The 18482-nt window shown below is 39.7% G+C and overlaps 1 protein-coding gene across 2 annotated transcripts in view; it reads left to right on the top strand.

Moving 5' to 3' along the window:
- Nucleotides 1-18482, top strand: part of WDFY3 (WD repeat and FYVE domain containing 3) — a 250563-nt gene that overhangs the window by 136138 nt on the left and 95943 nt on the right. For both annotated transcript variants that reach the window (XM_040237260.1, XM_040237261.1), the window contains exons 21-26: nt 2451-2632; nt 7435-7666; nt 9419-9579; nt 11501-11612; nt 14551-14741; nt 15938-16090. In XM_040237260.1, the coding sequence (XP_040093194.1) occupies nt 2451-2632; nt 7435-7666; nt 9419-9579; nt 11501-11612; nt 14551-14741; nt 15938-16090 (1031 nt within the window). The remainder of the gene's footprint in view (nt 1-2450; nt 2633-7434; nt 7667-9418; nt 9580-11500; nt 11613-14550; nt 14742-15937; nt 16091-18482) is intronic.

Genomic DNA, 18482 nt, shown 5'->3' with positions numbered 1-18482 from the left:
CCCTCTCCTCTGTCTCCTGGAGTTTGCTCAAACTCATGTCCATTGAATTGGTGATGCCATCCAACCATCTCATCCTCTCCTCTCCTCTTCTCTTCCTGCCCTCAATCTTTCCTTGCATCAGGGTCTTTTCCAGTGAGTCATCTCTTTGCATCAGGTGGCCAAAGTATTGGAGCTTCAGCATCAGTCCTTCCAATGAATATTCAGGTTTGATTTTCTTTAGGATTGATTGGTTTGATCTCCTTACTGTCCAAAGGACTCTCAAAGAGTCTTCTCCAGCCACCACAGTTTGAAAGCATCAATTCTTTGGCACTCAGCTTTCTTTATGGTCCAAGTCTCACAGCTATGCATGACTACTGGAAAAACCATAGCTTTGACTATATGGACTTTTGTCAGCAAAGTGATGTCTTTGTTTTTTAATATCTTGTCTAGGTTTGTAATAGCTTTCCTTCCAAGGAACAAGCTATCCTATCTAAATACCACAAATCATCCTTGAAACTTCAGCTGGGAAGCTACCCCTCTTTCTACTCAGTCTTACTCTACTGTCCCTCCTTAATGTTGCTTGAATTTTCCTTTCCTCCCTGTGCCCACTGTCATAGCCTTTGTTTATATTCTTTACCACTTACCTGGACTTCATAGATTTTAATTTTTATTTTGTTCTTGTCCGTTTATCCTACCAGAAGTCTTAAGTTCCCACTCATGATACTTCAATTTTTGTAATCTGGACCCTACCACCTAAAAATTGAAAAGGGAATAATGAGTTAAGTGAATAATAATGGAGGATTTGGAAAGAGGATAGAATTTAATAGAAAAGTTTGGATTGGGTCTGGGGATATTTCAAGAAAAAATGTTTTCTAACTATATCATTCACTGAATATAATTTATAAGACTACAGTAGTTAATATATCATTGGAAATTGTAGTAACATATACATTAGTAATATTAACGATATTACTTTTATAAGCATCTATCCTCTGAATAGCTACAGTTCATTAAGATGCCTAGGTAACTTAAAGTTGTCAGAACCAGTTGGCTCACTAAATATCCTGAAACACCACTGAATTCTGGGTATATCTTAGTTTAAGCCTGAGTCAGAATGTGAAGCTCTCAGAAAAAATTTTCATCTTCTGCAACTCTCAAGAGGATTCAGTCTGTTAGCCAGGGAAGGGAGAGGGAAGAGTTCTTGGTTTCACCCATACCTTTTCTCTTTTTTTTTTGCATCCCTTAGTCCCTGACACTAGACCTCATCAATAGATGTATACTCTGAATCATCATTTAAAAATAAAATCTTGGCTTTTCAGTGTATGGAAATATTTTAAGATTCCAAAAGTATGATGTTTTATTTGTGTTTGTTTCTTCAAATAATACAAACTTTTAATTGTCGGTATATTATATGATTTTGTCCTGAAAACCACTGGGTCTGCATTAAGGTAAATGGTTAAGATTAGCTCTTTTTTTAAAAGTTTTCTTGGGTTGTGGGGAGGAATGAGTTTTTAACATCTGGATTTCTGCTGCTGTCCCATCTTCTTTTGAATTCTTATAAAAGACAAATTAATTTAAACTACTTTAGCATTAAGTTAGTACTTAACCCATTATATCCTGGCATGATTTGGCAACATACTCGGTAGCAGAGGCAAGCCAGACTAGAGTCAAGAAATGATTGCAAATGTTAGCAGATCCCCAGAGCAAAAGAAAATATCTTTCCAATTAAAAAAGAAAAATTTTTCCACTCCACAAATCACTTTGTTACCAACAGTCATCAGCTAAAGGTCAAGGCTGTACAACTACAAAGTAAGAACAAATAGTTGCGCCCCTTGTATCACTGAACAGAACATAAAGCAAAAATAAACTGTTTAATTTTCTTCTTTATTTTTCTAACCAATTCTATAATCGAATGCATGTCTAAACTATGATTTTAAAAGATGTTTTATAACAGACTATGATGGGTAGTATTCAACTAATCTCTTTTATCTGTCATAAATTTATTTTGCAGTCTATTTTTCATTTCATTAGTTATCATAACTTTGATTATGACTATGTATCTTGAGCAGAAATGAGCGAAATATATCCCAGGTTTTACTTTTTACTACAGTTAAGTTATTCAATGAATAAGGTATTTTTATTTACATCATCATCATAATAGTCTGGGCTTCCCAGGTAACTCAGTGGTAAAGAATCTGCCTGCCGAAGCAGGAGACATGGATTCAATCCCTGGGTCAGGAAGACGCCCCCTGGAGAAGGAAATGCAGCCATCTCCAGTGTTCTTGCCTGGGAAATCCCATGGACAGAGGAGCCTGGCAGGAAACAGACCATGGGGTCACAGAAGTCAGATGCAACTTAGTGACAGCACAACAGCAAGATATTAGCCCAACAAAGAGTGGAAGTCTCAGTGTGAATAACTGTTAAAATGAGGATGATGATGAGTTTTCAATTTCTTCCCTCTCCTCCTTCAGTTGATGATTTTAGTGAAGAATCCTCTTTCTATGAGATTCTGCCATGCTGTGCTCGCTTCCGTTGTGGAGAACTGATCATTGAGGGACAGTGGCATCACCTGGTTCTGGTGATGAGCAAAGGGATGCTGAAGAACAGCACTGCCGCTCTCTACATCGATGGCCAGATTGTCAGCACCGTGAAGGTGAGCGTGCTCGGAAACCTACCTTACAAGACAGTTCAGTGGTGTGTGCAAAGCATTTGTGTGTGTGTTTGCAAGGGTATTTCTTTTTAAATACTGGCTTAATTTTAATTTGTCCTTCAGTGCCCATTGAAAACAGTCTGTGAGAGTCATGTGGCTGGCTAATTCATGTCACTTTGTTAGAAATAAAGGAGGTGTTACAAGGTACTGAAGATGTTAGTGACTAGCACAGTGCTTGAGCACTGAAGGACAAGGAAAGTACAAGAGCACTGAAGGACAAGCACTTGCCGGATTGGTAAGTGCTTTTTCACTATAGAGAAACCAGATGGATGGCTGGAAACCAGATTTGTTGTTCTTGTTCTTCAGTCGCTAAGTTGTGTCTGACTCTTTGCAACCCTCTGGACTGTGGCCCGCCAGGCTCCTCTGTGGGATTTCCCAGGCAAGAATACTGGAGCCAGCTGCCATTTCCTTCTTCAGGGGATAGTCCCGACCCGAGGATCGAACCCTCATCTCCTGCATTGGCAAGTGGGTTCTTTACCAGCTGAGCCAAGAGGAAACCCCTAGATGTCTCAATAAACAATAACCACACTGTTTTGTCACTTCATTTTTACTACTGTGTGCAGGCCAGTAGATTCTGTTTTCCTTTAGAGTTTGAGTTGTTTTTATTCATATTTGTTTTCAGATCAACAGGATTAGTCCCTGAAAATAATATTGGGTATTTCCTTATTGTTTGTTGAGTGAATGAATGCATACACATTACTCTCGATAGCTGTCCTACAGTTTTCAGAAGAGAGGCCAGAGAGTTGATGTAACCAGTAAAGAATCCAAAGGTCCTTTTTTAAGTCAGGATGAATTTTGCATGTTATTTTCTACCGAACTGTGTTTAGCAAGCTCTTAAAGTTCTTTAACTTTGAAAAGATGGTATCCATTTTTATAGAGATATCACGTGAAAGAAACAACAAAGATGAATTCGGCCTTTTTCTGAATTGAAGTTTAAAAAGTAGTGAAATGGGCTGCCTTTGAATACATGTGACATTGTTTCAACATGATAAATCCTGAAACAAACTCTATGGGAATAGTCATGTTTTCTTTGTATACAGGATTGCATTTGAAATGGGCTTGTAGATTTTTTAGAAGGTTGCTCCTTCATTATTTTTAGTATTAATATTATTGAAAGTAAAAATGTCTAACTTCTAGGATTGTGAAGTAGGAAATTTATTATTGATATATTGATATCATCATCATCATCACTATGCCTGTGGGAAGTCACAGTAACCTTTAGGTCAAATGTTGGTCTTCATACTCATACTCTTAACATCACAGGGAGCTGTTCTTTAATGTACAGAGTAATAGATGTGATCTGAAGCTGGGACAGTGTTAAGACAAAACAATCTATGGAAATGTTGTACACACTTGTCAACAGATGAGAACTGTCTGTACTGTAAGAAGCTACTTGATTTCCTGATCTCTTACACTCTATAATGATATGTTTATTGTAATAATTGAATGACAGTTTAAGCATCTTGTCAGTAAACAGTAGTATAATTTCAAATCTAAAAATATATTTTTCACTGAGATTAAACTGTGTGTATAAATTATAACCCCCTTCATGGATCACAGCCTTGTCATGGAGAAGGGGCTCGCATAACTCAATGGAGCTATGAGCCGTGCCATGCAGGGCCACCCAAGACAGATGGGTCATGACAAAGAGAGGTCAAGGGAATATTTTATGCACGGATGGGCTTGATAAAGGACAGAAATGGTAAGGACCTAACACAAGCAGAAGAGATTATAAAAAGGTGGCAAGATTCCACAGATGAACTATACAAGAAAGGACTTAATGACCCAGATAACCATGATGGTGCGGTCACTCACCTAGAGCCAGACATCCTGGAATGTGAAGTTAAGTTGGCCTTAGGAGGCATTACTATGAACAAAGCTAGTGAGGTAACAGAATTCCAACTGAGCTATTTAAAATCATAAAAGATGATGCTGTATTTGAGGGTGGGATGATTTGGGAGAATGGCACTGAAACATGTATACTATCATGTAAGAAACGAATCGCCAGTCTATGTTCAATACAGGATACAGGATGCTTGGGGCTGGTGCATGGGGATGACCCAGCGAGATAATATGGGGTGGGAAGGGGGGTTCAGGATTGGGAACTCATGTACACCCGTGGCGGATTCATGTCAATGTATGGCAAAACCAATACAGTATTGTAAAGTAAAATAAAATAAAAATAAAAATTTAAAAAAAAAAAGGAAAATTGGACATTAAGAAAAAAAGAAAAAAACTATTTCCCTAGAAAAGCATGAATGGAATTCATTCCCTTAGAATGAAATGGAGAACTCATGGAAAAGATCTTTGAAATATAAACTAGGTAGGATTTACTACAGACTATGACTAATTTAATCAACATGTTATTAAATGTTCCATCTATATTAGCACTGGTCTCTCTTCTATGACAAGGTGTTGTGTGACAGAAGGAAAGAGGTTTAGGGCCCAGACAGCCCTGGGGTAAAATCTAATTTGCAAACTCACCAGAGCAGAACTTTACCTGGAACAAGTTAGATGCACTCAACCTCAGTTGTTTCACTCAAAAAATGTCTTTCCATGGGCTCCTTTGTATATCATAATTACTGAAAAGATCTATGTCTCCTGTCATCTAATTTAATTCAAAATAAAAACAAAAAATAGGAGTTTAGGATTAACATATACACTATTTTATATAAAATAAATAATCAACAGAGACCTACTCTATAGCACAGGGAACTTACTCAATGCTCTGTAAAAACCTATACGGGAAAAATAATCTGAAAAAGAGTGGATATATGTATGCATGTAGCTGAACTACCTTGCTGTACACCTGAAACTCATATGACTTTGTAAATCAACTATACCCCAATATAAAATAAAAATTAAATTAAGAAAAAAAATTTTAAAAATAAAATCATAAAAGATGATGCTGTATTTTAACAGCATTTAACATTTTAGTTACACTCAACATGTCAGCAAATTTGGAAAACTCAACAGTGGCCATATGACTAGAAAAGGTCAATTTTCATTCCAGTCCCAAAGAAAGGCAATGCCAAAGAATGTTGAAACTACTATATAATTGTGCTCATTTCACATGCTATGCTCAGAATTCTTCAAGATAGGTTTCAGCAGTATATGAACCAAGAACTCCCAGATGTACAAGCTGGATTTAGGAAAGGCAGAAGAACCAGAGATCAAATTACCAACATCTGTTGAATCATAGAAAAAGGAAAGGAGTTCCAAAAAAACATCTGCTTCTGCTTCACATCTGCCTTTGACTGTGTGGATCACAAGAGGAAAAGTCTTAAAGAGATCAGACTATGAGACCACCTCACCTGGCTCCTTAGAAACCTGTATGTGGGTTAAGAAGCAACAGTGAGAACCGGAACTAGTAACAACAGACTGGTTCAAAATTGGGAAAGGAGTACAACAAAGCTATATATTGTCACCTTGCTTATTTAAGTTATATGCAGAGTACATTGTGCAAAATGCCAAGCTGAGTGAATCACAAACTGAAATCAAGATTGCCAGGAGAAATATCAACAACCTTATATATGCTGATGATACCACTCTAATGGCAGAAAGTAAGAACTAAAGAGAAGACTGAAAAAGCTGGCTTGAAACCCAGCATTCAGAAACCTAAGATCATGGCATCCGGTCCCATCACTTCATGGGAATTAGAAGAGGGAAAAGTGGAAGCAGTGACGGATTTTATTTCCTTGGACTCCAAAATCACTACAGACAGTGACTACAGCCTTGAAATTAAAAGGTGCTTCCTCCTTGGAAGGAAAGCTATGACAAACCTAGACAGTATATTAAAAAGCAGAGACATCACTTTGCTGACAAACGTCCATATACTCAAAGCTATGGTTTTTCCATTAGTCATATACAGATGTAAAAATTGGATCATAAAAAAAGGCTGAGCACCGAAGAATTGATGATTTTGAGTTGTAGTGCTGGAGAAGACTCTTGAGAGTCCCTTGGACATCAAGGAAATCAAACCAGTCATTCCTAAAGGAAATCAATCCTGAATATTCATTGGAAGTAGTGATACTGGAACTGAAGCTCTAATACTTTGGCCACATAATACAATGAGCCAACTCTTTGGAAAAGACCCTGATGCAGGGAAAGATTGAGGTGCAAAAGGATCAGGTGGTGGCAGAGAAAGAGATGGTTGGATGGCATCACCAACTCAATGGACATGAGTTTGTGCAAACTCTAGGAGACGGTGGAGGCATGCTGCAGTCCATGGTGTCACAAAGTATTGGAGCAACTGAATGACAGTAACAACATAAATTATTTAATACTCAATTTTCTAATATTTGTATAGCACTTTACTCATTCTTAATAAAACACAATACAATTTTATTCAACAGACTCACATTGCAAGTGTTATAACTAATTGTAAGACTGCCTGCCTAACCATAGTTGGAAAGTTCTTTTTATATCAACCTGAAAATTCCACAACAGCATCATTAATTTTGTTTGCAAACCAGAGAGTAGTAGGGTCCCTATATTTGTCTGTTGCCCTTTCTAGGGTTAGGTGGTTGATATCTGTTTTACAGAGTTTAGTTACAAACTTCCGTCTTGCACGTCAGTTTCTAGAATCTTGGCCTGCTCTTACCTTTCCCGACTCAACAGCATTTGTATATTTGTAAAGTTGTATGGCCCTGGGATAATGAAAACCTACATTTGAAAAGTGGTTATTTTCCTAGTGACAGTATTTGGGGTTGAATCTCACAAATTTGCTTTCCTTTTCTTTACAGCTTCATTATGTTCACAGTACTCCCGGGGGCTCAGGCTCTGCCAATCCACCAGTGGTTAGCACAGTCTATGCCTACATTGGTACTCCGCCTGCCCAGCGCCAAATTGCTTCATTGGTTTGGCGCCTGGGACCTACACACTTTCTAGAAGAAGTATTACCTCCTTCAAATGTTACTACCATTTATGAACTAGGACCAAATTATGTGGGAAGCTTTCAGGCTGTATGTATGCCATGTGAGTAACTTATTCTTTGTTCTTAAAATTGTGTAAGACTTACCTTCTGTGATATAAATGTGTGAATAAGTGCATACATGTAGATAAGATTATACATTACATTTGTCTAATAAAGGGGCCTTCTCCTCTGCGTTCAGCATGAAACTGTTGACCCCTCTCTGCTATTCAAAATGCTCTCCTCCACTAATCATCCCGTCCATCCTTGTTTCTTGTCTTCATGTCTGATCTTCACGTCTGATCTAGTTTTCCATTTTCTCTTCTTGGCTCCAAGATGTGGGTGTATACTTCCAACAGTCTAACCCCAACCTTCTTCTCTCTGTCATTTCTCCTATTACATGAAGCCATTTAAAGTGTATGTCCTTTGGGAAAAGGAAGGAAGGAAGAGTCTGACAAACACACACATAACGTTCTTTAGCTTGGACCAGTTAGCATCAGTTTGCCTCGTCTCTTTATTCCTGCAGTCCACTCCTGTTATCCTTTATTCCAAAAGGAATTTAGAATCAGAGCGCTGATGTTAAGCTCAGTTCTTTGGTAGCGCTCTTTCCAGATGCTACCTTCCCTTCCCTCGTTATCATTCTGCCAAAGTTCTAAGTATATTTGGGACAAGTATACTATGAATGATGATAGTACTATGACTATGTAATTTTGCTTTCACTTAGTTTCTTGATTCAGATAATATCTAATAATAGCTAACACTGACTGAGCACTTAATATGTGCTGAATAAATTGATACCCAAGAAGGACATAGCTGTTCTGGGCCCCTCACAAGTATCCATTCGTCTCCTCAAAACACCAGGACTTAGGGACTATTGTTACCATCCGCATTGTACAGTTGAGGAAACTGAGGTGCAGAGATGTGTAAGTCACACAGCTTTTAAGTGAGAAAGCAGAGGTTCACAATAAGTCACCTTCTTCGGAACTACTCTGCTGTGTCTACCAGAGGAATAAGAAAGAAAGTGAAAGTGAAGTCGCTCAGTCGTGTCCGACTCTTTGCGACCCCATGGGCTGTAGCCTACCAGGCTCCTCTGTCCACGGGATTTTCCAGGCAATAATCCTGGAGTGGATTGCCATTTCCTTCTCCAGGGGATCTTCCCAACCCAGGGATCGAACCCGGGTTTCCCGCATTGTAGACGGACGCTTTACCGTCTGAGCCACCAGGGAAGTCCGACTTAAGGAATAAAGAGAGGCATATATGAGAGCTCTCATTGGGAAGGAGACCTGATGCTACAAAGTTCACAGGTGTTCCACTCATTCCCTTGTTCCTTGGAACCAAGAGAAAGTGTTTTGTAATTCCTTTGGTAATACTTAGAACTCTTCTTCTTCCTTTACATTGTGCTACATATTAAGTATATTTTAAGAGTAAAACTTGGGATGCAAAGCTTTATGTTATTTAGTCGCTAAGTCATGTGCAACTCTTGAGACCCCATGGACTGTAGCCTGCCAGGCTCCTCTGTCCATGGGATTCCCCAGGCAAGAATACTAGAGTGGGTTGCCATTTCTTTCTCCAGGCAAAGCTTTGTGACTGGGTGGTTTTTCCTTATTTTCTAATTAAAAAAATAAATGAAGAGCTGAAAATTAAGTAAAACAGTTTCTAAATTTTAGCTCCTTGTTCCACTTTAAAAGATTTTCAAGGCTACCCATTTAAAAATGGTGATAAGAAAAAGAATAAATAAATAATGATAAGAATTTAAAAATTGTCTTAGGATCAAAGAAAAGCTGATAATTTTGAAAAGAATTATTCTTCTTTTGAAGGTAAAGATGCAAAATCTGAAGGTATGGTCCCGTCTCCTGTGTCATTAGTACCAGAGGAAAAGGTGTCATTCGGCCTCTATGCACTGTCCGTGTCCGCCTTGACAGTGGCGAGAATCCGGAAGGTATACAACAAGCTCGACAGCAAAGCCATCGCTAAGCAGGTAAGCAGAATGATTTCCCGGTGGGCCGCGGCTAATGCTCCCTGCAAAGGTGTTCCAGAGCTTTCCCTGGCACCCCCCCAAGCAGGAGTGGTTGCTAAAAACTGCATTTTTCATCTATTACTTTGATTTATTTTGCTTTGGATTTAAGCCACAAAATTTTTAGCCATTTAGTGTAATTTGGAAGGGTGAGAATTTCCTTCCAAGTGTCCAGTTTATATTCTTATATTTTCATTGGCAATTAAGAAATTGAACCTTAGGAAACTAAAGAACATAACTGCTATTTTAATTTTTTTCTGGATAACTTACTAAACACCGGGCACCATTTTGTTCAGGACACAGTAGTAGATGAAGAGTAAATCCCTGCCTTTACTAACGTTCTTACATTCTAATGGAAGAGACAGACAGTAATAATGAAAGAAATAACCTGATCATAGAGTATGTTGGAAGACGAAGAGTGCTAGGTAGAAAAACCAAGCCGGAAAGGGGAGAGAGAGAGGCTGATAGTTTTAGTGGGAGGGTCAGAGGAGGCCTCCCTGAGAAGGTGAAATTGGAGCAGTCTTGAGAGAGAGAAGGCTGCAAAGAATGATGTGTGTATGGGGGGAGGGGAGTGGAGTGTGCATTCCAAGAATACTAGTGCTGAGGCCCTGAGGGGACAGTACATGCCTGCCAGAGAGGCAGGTGTGGCCAGAACGACAGGAGAGAAGGCCTGGGTAGTAGGCCAGGCAAAAATGGACTCTCTTGTGCTGATCCGAAGAAAACTATAGGAAGAGTAGTCTGGGGGGCGGTGAGGGAGATGTTGAGAATTATGTTTTGGAAAACTGGTGTCTCCATTAAGAGGCTTCTCAAGGCCACTGAAAATAGGAGTCGGTTCAGGGGAGAGATTTGAATGCCAGGGTTGTTCCTAGGTGGTGGTAAAGCCACGAGACTAGGTGCAGTCACCAAAGAGGAGATGCAGGTAGAGAAGAGGAAAGGTTTACAGACAGAGATCTGGCACATTCCAGTGTCACGGCCCTGGGGGGAAGATGAAGAGCCAGCACGAAAGGAGAAAGCCAGGAGAGTCTGATGTTGAAGGCAGTGATTCACTGTGGCGGACGTGTCAGAGCAGTCAAGAAGGGTGAAGGCTGAGGACCACCGTCAGGTTTAGGAAGGTGGAATCATCAGTGACCTTGACAAGACATTTTATCTGTTGAGGGGAGGCAAAGCCGAGGGGAAGAAAATCAAGAGGCTGGAAGGAAAGGATTTGGGAATAGTAAGTACTGACAAGCTCTTAAGCCAGAGGCTTGCCTGTGAATAGATGTATCTCTCTTCTGAGAAACATAAACCACATAAATTTAGTTCTACAGATAACAACAGCATTACGTCTATGAATTACATTTTTTTGCTTTAAAAGCAAATTGTGTATGTCTGTGCAAAATACATTTCTTTTGTGTGGCCATGTTTTATCCATAAACTTTTGAGCAATTTATGTGACATTTATTTGCATATGGTGTGAAGCAATTTTTTTTGCTTTCCTCTCGAACTTGTAAACTTTCCCCTTGCCCCTGTTAGGGTGGACGCAAACAGTGCCTTATATTCATTATATGATATTCACTGATCAGAAATACTGGGAGGCAGTGAGTGTTGAGAACCTTTACACCACAAACAAGTTTCATTCAGAAGGACTCCAGAGCTGTTCCCCAAGAACCCTTCACTACCTTTATCTTGGTGGATTGTATTAATATTTCACTTATTTCCTCTGAGTTGCCATACCTTTGCAAATATTTGCACGTTTTTAAAAAATGAACACTCTTGTTTTTTAACACTCTGCGAAGTTGAGAGAGCAAAGTTAGGTTCCCCATTCGTGTTCTTTTTTCTTTTCGAGTCAGAATGTTGAGACCGTTCCTCTCTCGTGACATTTTTTCTTTTCCTGTTTGTTCTTCAGTTAGGCATTTCCTCCCATGAGAACGCCACTCCTGTGAAGCTGATCCACAACTCCGCAGGACACCTCAATGGGCCTGCACGGACAATTGGGGCTAGTCTGATTGGATACTTGGGTGAGTCACATTGCCTTTTCCCTTCAGGCTTCTTTGTGCTGGTGGTTTAGTCACTGAGTCACTTTTTGTGACCCCATGCTCCGTAGCCCGCCAGACTCCTCTGTCCATGGGGTTTCCAGGGCAAGAATATTAGAATGGGTTACCATTTCATTCTCCAGGGGACCTTCCCAACCCAAGGATTGAAACCATGTCTCCCGCATTAGTAAGTGGATTCTTTACCACTGAGCCACTAGGGAAGCCCTCAAACTTCTTTATTTGCCTTCAAATCCCTTTAACTTTCTCATTTGAGTGTGGTGTCCTAAGTTCCTCTTCTATACTGCTGACCTGTCATGTTCTTACAGTATTCAGAGATTAATGTCAATCCCAAACTCCAGTGAACTTTAAAAATTATAACCATTTATAAAATTCCATTAACTTACCCCTGTCTTTTGTCAGTGCTGATGAGCACTGATTGTATGCTGCTATATAATTTCAAGGTGGTAGTCACACTCCATTGAAGGACAGATATAAAGACTTGGAAATACTGATGATTGCTCCATGATTTGGTGCCACAGTGAAGACACGTGTGATGCTTCTGTTTTTGGAAATGAGCTAGAAATAAGAGCTTCAGAGTAGGAGCCCTGTGGATCCAAGTGTAATTAAAGTCAGAGCTACAGAGCCTTAGATCTCATATCTGCTCAGAAAGAGTTGATCATTTTGGTTAGATAGAATTTTGAAACATAACCAAATCAGGCCATCCAAAATTCAAAACTAGCAATTATGTATTCTAATCTGCAAATCAGTATGTAATATCAAAGTGTTAGTCTCTAAGTCATGTCCAGCTCTTTGCGAGTCCACCAGACTCTTCTGTCCATGGGATTTCCCAGGCAAGAATATTGAAGTGGGTTGCCATTTCCTTCTCCAAGGGATCCTCCCAACCCAGGGGTCGAACCCAGGTTTCCTGCATTGCAGGCAGGTTCTTTACTGCCTGCGCCACTAGGGAAGCCCAGTATATAGTGTGGATTCCTTTTAAAATTAACAAAAAGTGTTATGCCAGTCAGTGTCCTACATGTTTATCAGTCATTGGCAATTATTGTTCCATCGGCGTCCACGTCTCTGAACTTTTTCTTTTTTGACCATATTGTATTGCTAAAAGTTTCCTTTATGCTAAAGCCCATGGTAATTCTTTGTTCAGCTCAGGAGATATTTCCTGAGCTCTGCTCTACGTTCTTTGCAAAAATACGGCAGCACTGTTATTGTTGTTCAGTTGCTCAGTTGTGTCCAACTCTTTGTGACCCCATGGACCACAGCACACCAGGCTTCCCTGTCCACCACAAACTCCCAGAGCTTGCTCAAACTCTTCAGTGATGCCATCCAACCATCTCATACTCCGTCGTCCCCTTCTCCTCCTGCCTTCAGTCTTTCCCAGGATCAGGGTCTTTTCCAATGAGTCAGCTCTTCACATGAGGCCAAAGTATTGGAGCTTCAGCTTTAGCATCAGTCCTTCCAATGAATATTCAGGGTTAATTTCCTTTAGGATTGACTGGTTTGATCTTGCCATCCAAGGGACTCTCAAGAGTCTTCTCCAGCACCACAGTTTGAAAGCATCATTTCTTCGGTGCTCAGCCTTCTTTATGGTCCAACTTGTAGATCCATACATGACTGCTGGAAAAACCATAGCTTTGACTATACGGACCTTCGTTGTCAAAGTGATTTCTCTACTTTTTAATACCTTGCCTAGGTTTGTCATGGCTTTCCTTCCAAGAAGCAAATGACTTTTAAATTCATGGCTGCAGTCACCATCCACAGTGATTTTTGGAGCCCAAGGAAATAAAATCTGTCACTGTTTCCATTTTTTCCCCATTATTTCCCACAAAGTGATGAGACCATTTGCCACGATCTTAGTGTTTTGAATGTTGAGTTTTAAGCCAGCTTTTTCACTCTCCTCTTTCGCCTTCCTCAAGGGGCTCTTTAGTTCCTCTTCACTTTCTGCCGTTAGGGTAGTTGTCCTGTGCATATTTGAGGTTATTGATATCTCTCCCTGCAGTCTTGATTCCAGCTTGAGCTTCAGCCAGCCTGGCACATCAAATGATGTGCTCTGCATATTAAGTTGAATAAGCAGAGTGACAGTATATAGCCTCCATCTATTCCTTTCCCAGTATTGAACCAGTCTGTTGTTCCATGTCCAGTTCTAACTGTTGCTTCTTGATCTGTGGTATAGTAGAAAAAACAGTGAGTGAAGAGCTCAAAGATTTAGGTTCTAACCCTTCACCTGTCACTGTGGATTTATGCCAGACATTGGAACTCTGTGGATGTCAATTTTTCTTATCTATAAACTGGTAATGCTGGCCCTAATTACCTTAGACGGTAGTTTTCAAAATCCAACTCCATGCTATATAAAACCATTGTGAATGCTACAAGACACAGAAATATAAAATGCATATTGGCTTTGTTTTTTTAAGAAACTCAATTTTGATCAGTAGGCAGATGACATTCAAACAATGCCTTAAAAAAAAAAAAGGTTAAGAACGTAGATAATTATTACAAAGTTAGTTCCAATACTGTGTTTACCATGCTTTTCAAGGTTACCAATGTAGTTACTCATATTACGTAACTGAGAAAAGCTTTGAGCAATAATGTTGAATGTGGTTTGTTTGACTTTTTTATGGGCTTCTCAAGCCTCCCAGTGCAGGAGCCACAGGAAATGCGGGTTCGATCCCTGGGTCAAGAAGATCCCCTGGAGGAGGAAATGGCAACTCACTCCAGTGTTCTTGCCTGGGAAATCCCATGGACAGAGCAGCCTTGAGGGCTATGGTCCATAGGGTCGCAAGAGTTGGATGCAGCTTAGTGACTAAAAACAAATAATGCATAATTAATGAATAGTTCTTAAGATGATGTATTCAGTTCTTGTTTACAATGGGGAATTTATTTTAACTATTTTCCACTGTCTTTTAATCAGGAGTAAGAACATTTGTTCCTAAGCCTGTTGCCACTACTTTGCAGTACATTGGTGGAGCCGCAGCCATCCTGGGCCTGGTGGCCATGGCTTCTGATGTGGAAGGGCTGTACGCAGCAGTCAAGGCCCTGGTTTGTGTGGTCAAGAGTAACCCACTAGCCAGCAAAGAAATGGAAAGAATCCGGGGCTACCAGGTTTGTAACAATAAAGCTTGGTCTTCACTTTACTTTGCATTAAAAATCTTATAATTTTCATAGTTAATTCATATGTTTTCAAACTCTGGAAGAATTATATTGTCCAAGTAAACTTTAAAACTTGGTAGTTCTTATTAAAATAAAACATGTTTCAAATAAGAATGTGGGTTGTTAGTTCAGTTATTTTTCTCTATGACAACAGGAATTAATAGGGTCAGGACGTCGCTGGTGATCCAGTGGTTAAGACTTCGAGCTTCCCAGGCATGGGGAACAGGTTCCTTCCATGCTCCGCAGCGTGGGCAAAAGAAAAAGAAATAGGATCATATTATCACTTGCTCTAGAAATGGCTAAATCAGTCATAATTCCAGGTTCTCCTGGTTTTGTTTGTCTTTCTCCTTCACACCATGTCATCTTTTACCCCCTCCCCTCCTGTATTAGTTAGCTAGGGGATATGAGAGCCACTGTATGTTAAGTTTGTCATTGCTAGTCCTGAAAACACAAGTGAGACTAAAAATATGCCCTGTTCATGTATTTACAGTCTCTGCTAGGTTTAGGCGCAAAGTTACTTTTAACAAGAGACAAAAGTATTTGGGTCAAGATTAAATTCCTCCAGGGTAGATGAAATATAAATGCCTTCTCTAACTTTAGCAGTTAGTTCATTGGTAGTAGATAATGTTTACTATAATGTTTTCAGTAGATTTAATGTACTATTTTGATGTTTTGTTTTGCAAAACTCTCAAAATAACAGTTGCAGCATTGTCTATCATGAAAAAATAGGAGTAATCTCAATGTTCCAGTAGTATGAGAATGACTAATACTAATAATACTATAACCATTCCATATATCATTCAGCCATATATCATTTAAAATTGTAGTTATGGAGACAGTGTTGCAAAAGAAAACAATCCTTTTGACAAAATGTTATGTAGAGAACAGGAGTAGAAAATTATATACATGTGATGGCAACAGCAACTCAAGGTATTTATGTACAAGTAGAGTTTATGTAAAAGTGGATAGTTTAATAAGAGAATAATAGGATTACCCTGATTTTCAGATTTCCTATAATACTATGTTATCATGATGAAAGATTAGAAATCAGTGTAGAAGTCTCAGGAATTGCTCTCCTTAGGGTTCTCGTGTGTGTGTGTCTGTGTGTGTATGATGATTGATCAGCAAGCATTGGTATTTTCTTTCAGTTGCTGGCAATGCTATTTAAGAAGAAACGCTCCCTTCTTAACAGCCACATTCTCCATCTCACATTTTCCTTGGTTGGAACTGTTGACAGTGGACATGAGACCTCCATTATTCCAAATTCAACAGCTTTCCAGGATCTACTTTGTGATTTTGAAGTATGTATATAAACACTAACTGGTAATACATAATCAATGAACCTATTCCTTATTTGGTGTAGTTATAGAGTTAACTATGAAAGTGTTTTCTAAGACATGTTTTTGTTCTATAATTTTATGATGCTCACGTTAATGTCATTAGTAAAACATACAACATAGAGTAGTGATTGTGCTTTTTACCCGCGATAATCCATGGTACCAATAGTATAACAGTGAAGTGATGTAATGCATATACCTAACTGTAGTCAATTTGCTGTTGCCATTGGCATGACATGAGGCAGACGCATTTTCAGCAAAAAAAATTTTGGTTACTAATAGCTGTATAGTGAAATATTCATTTCAGCAAAATAACAAGATTTTTATTTCTACTGACTGACTACCATAACAGCTTCCACTTTGTCCTCTCAAGGTACCACTTAAATCACACATATTCTTTCTGTCTTTAATTTCTTGTGCACAGCACTTTGCACTCTCATCACTATATAACATCTCCTCCCGCAAGACTGGAGGCTTTACAAGGGCAGAGATCATGTCTGTCTGCATCTTTGTATCCCTACAACCCAGAATAGTGTCTAGTACTAGTACTCAAGAGTTTGCTGTGATGTCTGGCCCTAAATCATCTTTGTAACTTTCATAAGCTCCATCTTATCAGTTGTTTTAAAGACTGTGTGGCATAAATGTTGTACTGAAACTTTATTTGAAAGCTTATTAGCAGCACCCCTCTAAATAAAAGTTCATGGCTCTTCTCTGCTCTTGGGACCCCAGCCTCCACAGCATATGATGCTGTGTTTCCATGTCTCCGTTTTCTCGCATGTCCTCCTCTTGCCAGCTTTTAGGCATCACTCACCTGCCTCTTTATCTTGTTCACTACTTTCCCCATCATTTTCTGGTGATGGAATTTTCATTTTGTGGTTGTTTAGTCGCTAGGTCATGTGCGACTCTTGTGGCCCCCTAGACTGTAGTCCACCAGGCTCCTCTGTCCATGGGATGTTTGAGGCAAGAATACTGGAGTGGGTTGCCATTTCTTTCTTCCTGATGCAAGGATGGACCCTGTGTCTCCTACATTGTATGAAATTTTCATTACTTAATGGAAAAACGTCCATCTTCACTTCTTTATCCTTTCCCTCTGTGGTGTTCTCTTTCCTTTAGATTCTCACCCAGCCCCACAGGCTCATGTCTTCGGAGACTTGCAAACCTAAATCTTCAGCTTGATATCTGAATCCAGACGTATTTCTAACTTCTTCCTAAATGTTTCCATTTCTGTGTCCCAGCAACACCTGCACTGAACGTAACATCCTTTCCCCAAGTTAGTTCTTCCTTTGAACTTCTGTTTCTATTAGTAGCACCACCAATTCTCCCGTTCAGTGAGACTTGAAATTGAAAAATGAGCTTCCTCCTCCTCCAGTGTTTATAAACAGCACGAATTAAGGCAGATTCTGCTTCTGCATTCATGTGTCCTGTGTTTTCTGTTTCTCCTGCTACATCCTAATCCAAGCCATAATCAGTTCTCCTGTTACTGAAATAGCGATCACTTCTTTTCCGCTTTCTTCAGTCTGTTTTACGTGGTTTTTTTTTACCCTCATTCTTTCCAAGATATAATCATGTAACTTATTAAAAATTTTCAGTGCTCTGTCCTACACAATAAAGTACACATTTCTCAGCCTGATATTCCAAATTCTAATACAGAAACCTCTCATTTTATTAGAAAATAATTATTTAATATGTATGAGGCCAGCACTGTATTAGGTGCTGCTGCTAAGTCGCTTCAGTCGTGTCTGACTCTACGACCCCATAGACGGCAGCCCACCAGGCTCCCCCATCCCTGGGATTCTCTAGGCAAGAACACTGGAGTGGGTTGGCATTTCCTTCTCCAATGCATGAAAGTGAAAAGTCAAAGTGAAGTAGCTCAGTCATGTCCAACTGTTCGCGACCCCATGGACTGCAGCCTACCAGGCTCCTCCGTCCATGGAATGCAAAAATAGAAGAGTCCATGCCTCAAGGCATTTAGTGCATTAGATGAGAAAGGCAAATAGACAGTAAAAAATTTGTGAAAGCATGGAGATAAAGGTATGCAGAGGGTTTCCTTTGTGGCTCAGTGGTAAAGAACCCACCTGCCAGTGCAGGAGACATGGGTTCAATCCCCGGTTCGAAAGATCCCCATGTTACAGAGCGACTGAGCCTGTGCACCGCAGCTACGGATCCTATGCTCCAGAACCCACATGCCACAACTACTGAAGCCCTGTGATCTGCAACAGGAGAAGCCATCACAATGAGAAGTCTGCACACCCCTACAGAGGGTAGCCCGTGCTCACTGCAACTAGAAAGCCTGCGCAGCAACAAGCCAGTGCAACTAAAAAAAAAAAAAAAAAAAAGCAAGATCATGATAATTCTA

Source organism: Oryx dammah, unplaced genomic scaffold (assembly GCF_014754425.2).
Source record: "Oryx dammah isolate SB20612 unplaced genomic scaffold, SCBI_Odam_1.1 HiC_scaffold_3, whole genome shotgun sequence".
Lineage (NCBI taxonomy): Eukaryota > Metazoa > Chordata > Mammalia > Artiodactyla > Bovidae > Oryx > Oryx dammah.
This window is presented reverse-complemented; position numbering and strand designations above follow the sequence as displayed.